The 14,869-nt window shown below is 37.5% G+C and overlaps 1 protein-coding gene and 1 long non-coding RNA gene across 2 annotated transcripts in view; both read right to left on the bottom strand.

Annotated features, from left to right (window-relative positions):
• Window positions 1-1,142: 1,142 nt before the first annotated feature.
• LOC140225014 (uncharacterized) lies at window positions 1,143-7,613 on the bottom strand. The gene is made up of 2 exons (XR_011900215.1): window positions 7,030-7,613; window positions 1,143-2,414 (listed from the first exon to the last, which is right to left on the bottom strand). It is a non-coding gene; the product is annotated as an uncharacterized lncRNA (long non-coding RNA).
• A 2,243-nt stretch (window positions 7,614-9,856) lies between these two features.
• The window catches only part of LOC109029692 (T-box protein H15), an 86,949-nt gene continuing 81,936 nt past the window's right edge, over window positions 9,857-14,869 (bottom strand). The window contains exon 7 of the mRNA XM_019040274.2: window positions 9,857-13,040. Coding sequence (XP_018895819.2) covers window positions 12,611-13,040 — 430 coding nt within the window. The 3' untranslated portion in view covers window positions 9,857-12,610. The remainder of the gene's footprint in view (window positions 13,041-14,869) is intronic.

The raw sequence follows: 14,869 nt of genomic DNA on the forward strand, positions 1-14,869 counted from the left end.
TTCTCGGGCGAGGAAACTGCGGGACAGGGCGAGTTCCCGGGTATCCAATAACAACGGCAGTAAAACCTGCGGGCACGATACATTATTAAGATAGCTCGCCGGAGAGAAATATGGACGCTATTTCAGCGCGATAAGACGTTAATGGGTTCAACTTCGCACTCCATACCCGCGGAGTCACCGCCGCTGCCCAAAGCCGCCTCCGCTATTCTCGCGGGGACCCTCGCGTATCCGGGCACCGCTCCGCGGCCCCTCTCCTTTTATTTTCCGCGATGAATGACTTTCCTCGGCCGACCGCCTTCGCTTCTGCCATGGCTTTCACCGGATTAATTTTTCTGAGCTCCTGTGCTCCGAGAGCTACGCTTATCCCCTCCGAGTCTAGCTCTGCCTAGAGTACCTCTAATGTACCTCTAAAGGAAGAAAATTTGAGTTGTGACAGGAGCCGCGGGGCGGAAGAGTTAAAAGAGGTAATGCAAACTCGTGTTACACTCACCAAATCAGCTCGCAAACGAGTCACTCATGCTCGCAATCGAGATATCGTGTCCCCACGAGCACAATCAGGACCAATCCATTGGGGTCCCTGACCCAGTACGGAAATGTGTCCCGGGGGCGGTCTTCCCCAAAGTCAGAGGATCCATCCATCCCAATTGGACCCCTCTTCAGATTGTCTTTAACCACAATGGAATTGAATTTTACATGAAAAAATATCTTCAAACAAGAATTATTGCACATATATGAAATAACTTAACATAACGAGTTTCCTTAGCACAAGCAGCTCGTACTGTTAATAGAATCCGAGGTCGTGGCCTCGTGGCAAACATTTTTTGTTTTTGTTTTAACATCTCAATGAGCAAGGAAATCTTTACACAACGACTACAATTCTCATCGGAATTTTTACAAAATCTGGGGCCTAATTTCATGTAATTGAGTGAAACAGGAAGGAACCTAACCACATTTTGTAGGAGAATGCGTTAAAAAAATGTTAAGCTCGACTAATAGCACATTTTCTTCTGTCAAAGATCGACCCCCCCCCCCCCTAAAAAAAATTGAGTTAAAAACCATTCAGTCTTTTGCAGCTATGAAACTTCTATCATCCCTTTTCTCTCGGTTCAGTCTTGCTGTGGCTTGGTTCCTTTTTGTTTAACTCCGCCCATCTGGAGTACATGTTTGGAATACAATGGCATAAATAGTTATACAAAAAAGAGTTAAATAAAATTCATTTTTTTCTTTATATTCTTCCTTTTTCCTCTTTTTCTGTTTTTCTTTGAATTTTCTCATTTATCTTCTTTTGTTTTTCTTTTATTTTTCTCCTTTATTATTTTTCTTCTTCTTTTGTTTTTCTTTTCTTTTTTCTTTTTTTCTTTTTTCTCTTTTTTCTCTTTTATTTTTCTTTTTCTTTTGTTTTTCTATTATTTTTCTTTTTCATTTTACTTTTTTCATCTTTCTTCAGTTTTTATTTATTTTTGTCTCTTTCTTTTTTACTCCTGTCACGCACATAACATAAGATGAAAGTACAATAATAATATAAGTTTAAAATAATAAATAAGTTTATAGTCATAAGAAAATTTGCAGAATTGAACCGACCGTGAGACCTTTGTGGGGAAATTTTGATATAGGTTGAAATTGAATAAAATTAAAGTAGAATATTTGGAACACGAAATTTCGAATAGGCTGGATTAATATTATACAATGTATTTTTTTCTTTACTTTTTAATGCCTCTTTATTCTTTTATACTTTACTAAGAACTAAGAACTAAAGAATTATAAGTAGTATTATTATTATATTATTATTTGTATTGTTTGTGTATATAATGAGAAAACATATTTGTTACACTTTTAACTGTCTTGGTTGCCAAATTAGTATGTTTCAATTGTTTCAACTGTCTGTATTCGGTTTATATCATGGATGTTCACCTGTGTTCGTGAAAAATAAAATAAAATGTGTAGTTAAGTCTTAAATCTCTACAAATTTTATTTAACGTGACACCATCCCTTAAATTCACTGAAACATTCAAACGTACATTCATGTTCCTTGACTAAATGGTGATTTTTACAAGAGAGAATGAGTGAGGCCATTGCGTTGGTCATTGTCAAAGGAGTTTATGAATACATAGTCTCTAAAAATCTGTATGTTATTGAGTTATGTCCTTCTCATTCCGAGTACCATTCGAGCATTTTCATCGTCAAACGATTATAACTTCCTCGAACTTGGTATTTCTTACCTTACATCCAGAAATGAATCGAGGAAGTAGCCTTGCGAGGCCAGGTCTTTAGAATTCTTAACACCAATAAAATGCACGATCCGAATGAATGCCACATCCACCATCCGCTAGGTTCAACAGAGGGCACTGCTTGTTGGCTCGAAAACAGTTTCAATGGGCTCTGACGCTGTAGAATCTCTCGAAGACCGAACTTCCCTGTTTTGAAAAACCAAACAATTTAATTTAGGACTCTCAATTGAATATATGTTAACATACCATGCCTTTACGAAGGGGACGGACAAAATGAATATCATTTTCCTCAGATAATACATAATTTTTGGTGCGATTTTGTGAGATCGGTGAAAGACTTCCCCTAATTTCTAGCAGCATATGCTTTACGTTTAAACTCTGATGTAGTAAAAATACGACACATTTAACACATTTTCTTAAAAGTAATCACTATAGCCATTTCAACGTTTGATCGTCTTTATAAGATAAGGAGGAAGAAACCGAAAATGCGGAATTTCTGTAGCACATTCTTCTGTTATACCTTAATAATGTAGGAAGGATGAAAGCACTAGCAACACTTGTGAACAAAACCAGAGATTCTGATACCACTATTCAAACTCTTGAGAGCGCATATTGCCTACCTTCTTAAATGAAGGAAAATTAGAGGCAAGAAGCTGCACCGCAAACAACATTTCGTCACCTTCCGGCTAAAGTATCACAAACGTCATTTGACGTTTACAAATTTCTGCCGCCATTTAATTTGTTTACAGAGAAATTGTTCCAGAAAGCCGTCCAAAAATTTCACTGCATTTTCTTTGTGCTGCCGATAAAATTCAGTGAAATTTTCAAACAGACCAACCAAAATTGTTTATGTATAAAAATAAAATGGCGGCGGAAATTTTTAAACGTCGCATGGCGCTTGTGATACTTTGGCCGGGAGTTGACGATTTCTTAGATTAATATTCACGAATTTCATTTTCCACAAGAGATCACAAGGTAGGTGCAGATTCCAGCATTCTGATATACTTAATATTCAACTAACATTTCACGTAGAAAACGATTTGCGCAACAATAATAGGATGGCGTAAGCCGGAAGGTGCCTCAGTAATTAATAAATATTCAATACAACACCTTGGTTCTCATTCAAATTTCCAAATTAAAATGGTGGTGTTCCAATCAAACCTTATCAATAATAATTGAAATTGACTTCTAATTAAAGATAGCAACGTTTTCGGTTATTTACATTGAATACGGGAAATTTGAATTGCCCGGGCGCGAGAAAAACAATAGTCTACTTGAATCAAATCCCGTACTACAACGGTTCTGGCAGGCTTCTTAATCGAGCATTGTTCCTTCCCCAATTTGTGTTGTTCTAAGTGTTAACAACGTGCAACAGCTGCGCCAAAGCACCGAACTTGAGGTTGCCATAGGTTCTTACCGTAGAGACTGCCCGCGGCTGAGATATTTAGTGCGAAATTTGATCCACGTAGACTTGAATTTTTTTCATGATCGGAAAATTTAAATTTTACGCGTCATGGGGCATTCAATACCTTAGTTAGGAGTTAGTTTAAGTAATTTTCGTTGAACAAATCGTGTTCTTTGTGAAATTTCAGTTAGGAACATATAGTGGTCCTCCGGAGGAAGGAACATAGTTACATTTCAATGTTGCCAAAATTCACCTCGCAAATTGCAATTTTACATGGTGAAACTTGGATATTTTTAACTGAAAATTCTACTGATTTTTCTCATGATCTCATGCAAAAATTGAACAAATTTTGGACAAAACTTGCAAATGTACATTATTGTAAAACATTGAATTGTTTGAGTCAATTGTGCAACCTTGGACTAGAGTTACGTTCCTTCGACCAGATCACGGCGATATATCAGAATGATCGAATTTGCATCTATCTAGTGGCCCATCGCGGAGAATTAAATGTCATGAATATTGCCCTGATTAATGTTGTTTGTGGTGCAGCGTCTAGCGTTCAATATTCCTTCATTTAAGAGGGTAGGCAATATGCGCTCTCAAGAGTTTGAATAGTGGTATCAGAAGCCTTGGTCTTGTTCAAGCGCATGTTACCGCAGTGCTTTCACCCCTCCTACAACAATACGTAAACAGAAAAGAGGGTGCTACGGAAATTTTACATGCGTTTTGGATCCTTCCTCCACGCACCTGACAAGACGTGCTCAATGTTGAAATAGCGTTGAATTCTAAAATTTATACCTTGTACACTGGCACAATAATTAATTGAATCATTGAATTGAATTAATTGAATAATGAATTGATCGCGGGAATTTTGGATTCCTAGCTCACAAGAAAAACAATAGTGTACTTGAATCAATGAGCGCACTACAACTGTTTTGGCAGGCATCTTACCTAATTAATACCCTCACTAAATACGCGATTGACATTTGGCTCACGTGAACTATTGTTTTTTCATAAACTATAGGTTTTTAGTTCAGCATCAGAAAACGTTAAAAATCTTGGTCAAGAATTACTTTCAGAAATTTTAGTTGCCCAAATTGTGTTCTACGTAAAATTTTAAGTAGGAAACGTGAGTAAAAATGTTTTAATTCGTCCTTTGTTTACTGGTCCATTAAGAACTTAAAAAAATTGGAATTACCCCCATTAGATTGTCAAATTTTACTTCAAACACGTTTTCCTTCTCCTCCTCTTTATTTAAAACTCACTTCCTTTCACATAAAAAAGGCATCATATAAATTACGATACTTACTCTTAATCAATCGTCTGATTTAAAAATTTCATTTAAATTCCTCATTCGATTGCAAGTTTGCATTTCGAGGGCTGAGGAACAACTGCCTGCCTAACTGACAATTTTGCCGCATTCGGTAGTATAAAATACGCAAGCTGATAATTTTAGTTTTTCCCCCAGTTCTGTAGGGAAGCGCTGCAATGACGCTGTAAAGTATAAAAAAATTGCAAATCTGACTTCAAAATTACAAAAATGGAGAACTTTTCTCTTTGTTCTACAAAATTCTGTGTTTGTCGATAGGTGGCATCGTTCCCTAGCCGTCAATTTGCTTCACGTTACGTGCATTTTCATAAGCTCGCGACTAATGTAAATTAAATGAGAATATTTATAGTTAGCATGTTAATTTCTATAAGCATCATACATAACGAAGCGTTCTTTCAACTCAAAACATCGCGAAGAACAATGGAAAAATATATAAAGTTGGGTTCAAACCCAACATGCAACTATTTTAACTCCACGGTAGGCCGGGTTGCATACGCTAGATTTGGCGGGCGAAATATGAGTGCTGCACATGGCCTACGCGCGCTGGTCCCCCCAGTCTCCCTTTTTTCAAAAAGACGCACGTTTCTCCTGACTCCTACCTCCCACATTAAAAAGACCCTCTTACGCAGGAATGAACTAAGTCACATCAATCATTGCCAGATTGCACCGAACACCTCACTTTTTTACAGGAGGACGGTTCCAATCAACCTTCTGAAAGTTAAAATATTTCATCTCACAACACAATCGCCTGAAATGTTCAAAAGAATCTACACTTCCGTTCTTTCGTAATAAAAATGAATTATCCGATGAAATTTGGCAATGACTGCTGGTTCCTTGCTATACGTATAACTGTAACAAACCGGCCAAGTTACATAAAAATTGAGCAATGGGCGCATTTCCGTGGATAGACTGACTAATTTTAAAACAGTAATAATTTTGAAGAGCTATCACGTCACTTGGGTTTCTACTTATACATTTAGTTCAAACAAATTTATAAAACCTATATTTGACGTATAATATTACCTCCCTGTAAGTACAGCGGTGATATTGCGGAAAGAATAAACCATCACACTGGTAGACAAGCCAGAGATAGTCTAAAAGCCAACATTTTAACAAGGAGTTGTCACTATATTGATATAATTTTAATGAGAGACTTCTTTTTATTTTTTTTAAATTAAAAGAAACAATGGATCCTAATCATTGTTGTGACATATTAGTTGCCTGTACTCCAGGTTCAACTTGCGAACCAGACCAAACGAAAAGGCAAGATAAAGATGGAGGGGAGGGGAAAAAACAGAAATGAGTTGATCAGTCTTAGTAAAACTTTATGCATATCCTAACAAGCTTTTGAATGGGAAGGTCATTATTTAGTTTGATGCTTTTAATGTATAGGCACCCCACACAAAAGGGCGCAAATTCAGACTGACAAAACAAAAGTAAATAAACAGAGCCGACTCATCTAGGTAAGTAAAATTCATTTCCCTCCTTTTTCTAATCTCATTTTATTTTAACTATTGAAGGAATTATTTGTCGAAAAATATTTAAATTACTGTTTTTAAATTATTCGCTGTGAAGAATACTTTCCTCTTTTTTTTCGACCGACTGACTAAGTCAAGTGAAGATCCCCACAGTATTCCCTCGAGACAGGTTTGCCACTTTAATGCAGGAGAAGAAAACGAGGACTTTCACAGTGGCGTGCTTTGCGACGTATCGATTGTTATGCCATTTAAATCTATGGAAAAGGATCGATAAACAGGGTGTTCGCAGCGAACATCTTAAAAATCGATATTTTACCATAGGTTTAAATGGCAGAACAATCGATAAATCGCAATCCACGCCACGCCACTGGACTTTCATCAAAGAGGACAAAAATACATTTTTAACAGACATTAAACACTTAATCCAAAACTTTGTCACTGAATTCTTCAATTGTTTTGTTGGGATCAATAACGCACGGAAAATTCGAGACGAAAAGAATATTGAAAATTGAAAAAACCTCCAGCAAAGACTCTTTATTCGATGGGTGTTAGGGTTTGGGAATAGTTAAAATTTCAAAAATCACTTACCACTATTGGTTAATTGTAGCAAGCTTCATATTGCATCATGCTATTAAACGAAACTGATGGCAAAAACTAGGCCGAGCACAAGTCCAACATCGTCCTGCGAAGTAATTTCTGATGCGCGATTGATCACTTTTCCACGTTGAATACATCTCGACGACACCGAGATAAATCGATCGCAGTAAATTGGTGTGAAAACGAAAAACCGATCGAAAAATGTTCTTCACAAGTGTCCGTACAGTTAGAGGCGAGATATTGATTACGGCACTTCATATCGAACCTTTCAAATCAGATCGGCACTGCTGAAAACGAAAACTATCTAGTGATATGCGCGACTCGGGAGTAAAACGCAAGTCTTGATCGAATAGATAACCGTCAGTATCGGTCGGTATCTTGGATCGATGAGGTGATGCTGACTGGTAATCAGAAAGAAGACTGATCTGATGGTAACAGCAAGCCTTTACTCAAAGGCTCGGTTTGACGTAATACTTGGAGTGGGGAGGCTTGTGCGAGAGCGACTGAAAATTCCACTTGGGCGAAATTCCCGCCAACGCGCATTTTGGGGACTTCCGAAACCGCGACACGGCCGTCTAACCTCTAACCCGTGACCTGTGGATTAAGACACCCGGCGCCTATCAGCTGCGGTAGCCCATATCTTCGTTTTCAAAATAATTAGAAATTGTAGTTTTGATCCTTAGTGCCTTATATTGAATATCCTTTGAAAAAACCTAAATGTAAAAAATGTTAAATTCGGCGATATGCATCAAACATTTTTAGACAATTTTACTAAAAAAATTTAGTGTTGATGGGTGATTTTGACTCCTACTTTGAAGTAAGGAGCTAAATTATTCGAAATACTTTGAGTGCCCTATCAATAAACTCATTAGAGCGTCTAACATAGGAAACAGTTGAGGACTTTTTTTCGTAAAAGGGCGCATAAGGCTTGCAAAGCTGCTAAAGATTGTGCAATTTTTTACAGCATTTGCGGCAGATTAAATTCATTCACTGTCGACTTACTTCCTTATAATGGTGAGAAAAAATTCGAAGGAGATTCAGGGGAAAATGCATAGTAGAACTGTCCGATAAGTTACTTACAACTAGAAAACTACGTTGCAAAATCTTAGTAGCATTGGAAGTCTTATGCGCCCTTTTACCGAAAAATGCCTAACTTATTGATGCTTTTCACTCGATAAAATGTTTGATAAGCTTACTTCCAGTTTTGAGGTACACACCTTACGCTATGAGATACAAAATATTTCGATTTTGACCACACGGAGAAAAGCAAATTTTTGCATAAGAGTCAAAGTTCAGGCCATATGAATCACTGAAGTTTTCGGATTGTGCATCCGACAACTTGAGGTACAGGTGCCAATGTTCGGGTCTACTACTTCAATTCATACTTCAATGGAGTCAACCGAGGTAATTCAGATGTGCGACTCGAAATTCGGCAGCTAGACCTCAAGTTTTTGGACGCACCGATCATAAAAACCTCAGAGAACCTTATGACTTTAACTCCAGGTCCCACGCACGAAGCTTTTCTCTCCGTATGACCAACCGAGATGTCCCATATGATACGCTACGAAAAGTGTTCGAAATAAATTCGCTGCCCACCACCAAACAGAAAATTGAAATTGTTGAAGTGAAAAAATGAGCAGATTTCATTTCGTCCTGACATTGAAGTGAACGTCAGGACACGATGGCTGGTAAGTTTTCTGAGGTCAGTGTACATTTTCATGAATCGCTGTAATCGAGTAATTTTCATAGAGCCTCGATAGATAATCAAATTCCAAACCAATTCCGATCAAAGTATAGACCATTTGATGACTGTTGGAAATGTAGCATTCTTTTTTTATTTAAACAGAGATGCCGCCGTTCATCATTTTTTGCCGGACGGAACAGTTCTGCCAAGTTTTAATTTGAGGATCATCCAAAGTAACGTTTTTAGGACTGATGACTCTCGACACTTGGATGGAAATTGGTTCCTGCATTTGATAGTCTATCAAAACCTATTGGGCATTAGCAGATTTTTGCAAAAGGGTCTAAAATTTTCGAGTGTGTAAACTGCTTCGTCGGGGTCAATTTGCTTCTACATTCCAGAATATTCGTACTGAAAGATATTGGAATCATCACTACAAATAAAACTGTTTTCTTGAGAGTTTTTTGTTGAGCTAAGAAAAAATTATGTTCCATCAAGGTAACGACTTGTTGTGCCAAGTAAAATTTTGATTGTGACAAAAGTTTTCTCGTTATTGCGATTTTTTCAGATTTTTACAACTAAGAAAAAAAGGTAAATATACCAACAACTAACTGTGTTTTTCTTCAGCCACGAGATGACTTTTCCTATTCTCGTATAATCTTACTGAGAAAGGTTACTTCACTTGTATATGTTAAACTTCGTTCTCAGGTATTTTAGTATTACCATGCGCACTTTTGCATTAAAAGCCTTGGTCCAAATGTATTTTTTCATTAAACCGACGAGTGAAGGATTTAAATCAACATGGATGAAAAACGATGTTAGTGGCCATTAATTCCTAATCAATATTATTCTCAGGAAATATAGTGACCATTGGCAGATGTATAACAATGTTAATCGTGCATCTGATCACGTATGCCAGCCGACTGAATGACACTGTCAAAAATCTGGCACTGGCCATAAGATTTCCAGTTGATCATCATTAATTATCAAGGATCTGCTATGTCCTGCCAGTATTTTTTCCGAGTGTAGGAATTTTTAAAGTTTTATCACATGCATATTTTTCTCTATGCGAATATGAATTTTCGACCAGTGGATTGATCCATATTCTGGATGAGACGATTAAATGAAATTCACATGTAGACATTGCGATTAAAATTACTATATTCCATACAATAAATTACAAATAATACAGTTTCAGGTTCACTTAAAATTACAGTTTTTGGTATAGTTTGCAACTTCATTATAATATGTATATAGGATTTAAAATTTATATCACAAGGAAAGATTTCTACATGACTATGATACATAAATCAAAATATATGAGGGAACTTATCCTCTCAAAGAAAGTATTTGATTTGATATTTCATGCTCATAACGAGCAAAATTTGCTCATCACCGTTGGCAAGGGACCAATAGTTCAGTGCATTTTGACCCTCGCACTCTTTTGAAACTGCTTCAATATCGTTAAAGTACTCTTGCTTCCTTTGAGTCCGTATACAAACACTTTACTTATTGAATATTTGATTTGAATGAAACCTAATTTTTCTCTAAAACACTTAATTTTTCCTCAGGATACAAAGACACGATAAATTTTGAACGTAAAATAATTGGAGCAATGACTGACGCCTCTGATAAATTGAAGAGGGATTTTTACTGTTCTTAATAGGAAACGTGTAAAACTGTTTTCAATTAGAAATCACAACTGTTTTTTTTTTCTATGTATGCTTGATTTTTTGTGAAAAAAGTCTAAATTTTGCATCCAATGTAAACCCAACACCTGACCAACCATCAGCTATTAATTCTTCATCTTCATTAAAAACAAATTGGACGAGAGAAGCAGAATTATGACGTTTCGTTACTCCTCTGACGTAAGGGGTTATCTCAGTTTTAACGCGAGCCCTGATCCTCGTAAAACTATATGCTTGATGGAGCTCATATGGAAAAAGAGATACACCCTTGCGTTTCAGGAACGACGGTTTGCGACGATAATAATAATTAAATATGAATTTTTACATTTTTAACATGGCAAAATAATTTTCTGAGTATACTAATCATAAAAAATTCCTGATCTGGAATTAACTTTGCTTCCTCTGCACTTGATTCACAATTCAAGTTCAAGTTGATTTAAACTAAAAATAATGCAGTTATTGCATCGTATTCCTTTTTTTATTTGGTTTACTCACGAGTAAAATCATACGTCAATATTTCAGCGTGCTTCTTTACAGACCCTATCTCAGAAAATTCATTTAATCTTTCATTGTTCCTCGCTTATGAACATCAACAAAAACCATTAGGGAGAATAAGGACGACAAAGGTAAGAAAAGGGCACTGCCTTAGTAATGAATATTTTGTCTCGCATATTTTTCACCTGAGTGAAATGAATGAAAAAATACAAATGCTAGTTAAAGGATATGAATTTGCATAAATCGATAAAAGGCTGATTCCGTTCATTAAAAAATAGATGGCAGAATTAGAAAATGAGTGTTATAAACACCGTGATACTGTCCTTTCAAATCAAGAATAATCCCTTCGAAATTTCACTTAAAAGTATTGACCAATACAAGAGGGTGAATTTTAAAACATCAAATCGGGTCGTATTTCTCATTAAAAACCAAAACCTTTCACTTTAATGGCATTGAGCCGGATAAATATTGATAAAGAATGAATTAATTGACAGTTATACAAATGTAAGTTACCGATTATGTTTCCTTTTTGAATACATCATCTTGCATTAGATAGAGGCTCAATTTTTTTAGAAATGAACATGCGGCCTGAGAGAATCTTTAGTTACTTTATTGCAATTAATTTACCTCCCAGCTCATGAGATGACGAAACAATGGACTTTCCTTTCCAAAGTGCAAAATGGATTGTTCTAGATTAACCTTTGGTACAAAGTCAGTGGAATAAAAACTATAATCTTACGTCAGGGGTATCAAAGTAGTCTAATTTTAGAGATGGGGATACTTGTTGAAAGATCGCAAAATGCGCTCAGAGGGGATCCCCCAAAATTTTCAAATTTGCCTTAACATCGACCAAAATTACTCCCCGAAAATTAAAAAATTCAAATGTCCAATCCTCGCCTCTCTGTTTTCCCCGATGGATCTTCTGCAACCTTTTGAAGGAGGAAATGTTTCCTGAGAAAAATATCTTTAAAAAACGCATCGGTTGGAGGGTCTGAAATATTCTCCTGATTTTAAAATCTGCATGTAAATTTTGTGTATTTCAGAGCTTCTCACTCCAAAAAGTATAAAACGGGAAAGGCATACTTTTATATGAGCAACCCAGATTCCACAACTCCACGTTAAGCTATAAAAATGACCTTCATCATGTGTCACAGTTTTTCAATTGAAACAACCAAGGAGCATACGCCATTTTTAGCCGACATCCTCTTTTCTCTGTGTTTCAAATTAGGCTGCAGAAAAAAGAGGTCCTTGTTTAGTTTCTCCTTATGTAAGGAACTATCTCATATGACGACGACGACGACCATTTCTAGTTTTGTGTATGGAGATGTAAAATCAAGTTAATTCATCAGTTTCAAGTTGTCTTTGTCGTAGTGCACTTTTTGAAGTGTAAGCTGAAATGGACGTATTTCTGCCAAACGGATTTAGGCATGAGCCCTGAGACCCATACGAATGTATGCATAACAGGGCTCACGTCATTATGCACATAGATCCATTCGGTAGAGATACATATATGTCCAAATCTGCGCAAGTTTTTGCGCAGATTATGGAAGTAAGCGTGTACTTTTCACATTCTCCAATGCGTTCATCGTCAGTTTTAAGGCATTTTCCTCAAGAAACAATTTTAATTTTTTTTCTCCGGCAAAAATGTATGATGACACCTCTGACGTACGTAAGAAATGAATGAACAATGGTTCTCAAACAAGAGATTTTAGGTGGGGCTATGCGGAGATGAATCCTGCGTGTCTCTCAGACTGTCAGGTGACGAAACAGGCGACCTGCTCTCGGATTTGACGGGAATGCTATAAGGGGAGAAGCGATGTTGCTTAAGCACCGAAGGGGGAGGCAAAGGGGGTGAAAAGGACGAAGAAGACGAGGAAGTCGAGGCCATGGCCAACTGATGCTGGGCCGCGATGAGGGAGGGCGCTATGTAGGCCCACTGGTTCCAGAATGGGACGCTGTTGTTGCCGGCGGCCCAAAGGGGCCCCAGGGCCGCGTAAGGGCCCGAGGACGCTGCAGCCCGGAAGTAAATTTGTTGCCTAGCTAACAGGACCGCCCTGTCCTCCATCGTTAGGTTGTTACTCTCGAACAGCGGCGAGCGGAGCAAGTTCTGCTCGTTCAGCATCGATTCCATTGTCTCTCTGAAACAAAAAAATTGAGGAAAAATTAGTACTCGTAGTTTCAGAAATTTCAGAAGGAAGTGAATTGGCGGATCCAGCAAAATGGCAACATTGTTTTTCTCCATTCAATCCTCTATGGCGTATAGGAATTCGTAACGACGCATTTTTGGGGTTTTTAAAAATTTAATCTGACTCTTAATGACTCTTGACTCTCGACTCTTTAATCTCTACATAGCGTGATTTTGCAAATTTTCATTGTTTTTTTCTTTTTTCGAAAAACGAATACCCTTAAATTTAATATTTTGAAAAAAATTGGTACTCTCTGTTTTTTATGCAAGCTACAAAATAGATTTGTGTCCCCTAGAATCTGAGCTCCAAAATTGATTCATGCCATAATAGAGGGTTAAACCAATGGAAATGTGTCGATTCTTGGAGGGGCCAGGTGCTCCGACAAGAATCAATGTTTTAACGTAGATTTAAATGGAGGGAACCCAGTGTTGCCAAATTGCTGGATCCGCTTCTGAGAAAGAAGTGCGTATGCATAACACTCTGGGGAGAAAGATGGTCTAAGCCTGCGTTACGGATGCGTTACAGGGTGGGGAAAGAGCCCAGGGTTGCGGTGGCTGGCAGCTGATTTTTTGGATATTCAAGATAAAAAATCGACACGAGAAGGGAATTTTTCTTTCAAAAATCACTAGAAAACGCGATTTTGAGGCAAGAGGTCGAAAAGAGCTTTCCGTAATGTTTAAGGAGGGTATGCAGACCTCCAGGTGTATGCGGATAGTAATATGCGTGAATTATCTTAGATGTGCGTTGTGCGTTTTGCTTATTCAAAAATTGGAGGCGTTTCTGCTCAACGAAGACTAGACTAAATAACTGTAGCGCCTTGTTGCGACTATTCGTGTTCCATGGATGTGCGTGTTGCGTGTTTAAAATTGAAGGCGCTTTCGTGTTTCTCACTTCTTCAGAGATGCACGGGACTAATCAAACGGGGACGGCCAGTTCGCGGACGCACAGTGGATCGAGTCAATAGGAGAGGTTGGACAAAATTTAGAACCTTTAAAAGCTCATAACTCCGTTAACACAAAATTATAGGTCATGCAAGTAGTTCCAATGGTTTCCTCCTGAAATTTTCCTCTAGGGCTCCCCTCAAAATTTAAAATGTAACGAAATGAACATCAAAAATTGCAATTTTAGTCTCAAATTTTATGTCCGACCTCTATGATTGACTCGATTCACTGTGGGACGGGGCAAAACATTTGTTCAGTCCATGGACAGGAAAGAAAATTTATTTAGTCCACGGATTGGGCAATTTTGACAACAGAGCATAACATTCATCAGCATTATTTGGCAATTTTATTCGAAAAATTGCTTATCAATCTTTATTAGGCAAAAAATGTCTCCGACGCAACCGACCTGAACTTTCGCCCTACCCGATCAATTTGGCCAGATTTTTGGTTCCGAATCTTTGAAGTAAATAATCTCTGCTACCGCTGCACCATTGCCAAAAACGGGGCTTGAAAAACTCTCCATTTGGAAAAGTTCTTCATCACTTTCACAATTAAATTTAAAATAAATGCCTTTCGTCAAATTGTCATAATGACTATAATTTTAGTATCGTGTATGCGCGCCATAAGATGTAGTGAATTTCCTTGAAAATCCCATCAAACAGCTGCGACACGATGAAGACATGATCAAATGCGAAGGTGTTGTATGCCTTCGACCATCGCGATTATAAGCAACGAAGGAAACTTTGACAGTCAAAATGGTCTTCAATCAACGAACTGCATTTTCAAGGTAGAAAACTTTAGGTCGGCGTTGTCATATTTCTGAAAATAATTGTTGCAAAC

The sequence above is a fragment of the Bemisia tabaci genome, chromosome 7 (genome assembly GCF_918797505.1).
Source record: "Bemisia tabaci chromosome 7, PGI_BMITA_v3".
Taxonomy (NCBI): Eukaryota; Metazoa; Arthropoda; class Insecta; order Hemiptera; family Aleyrodidae; genus Bemisia; species Bemisia tabaci.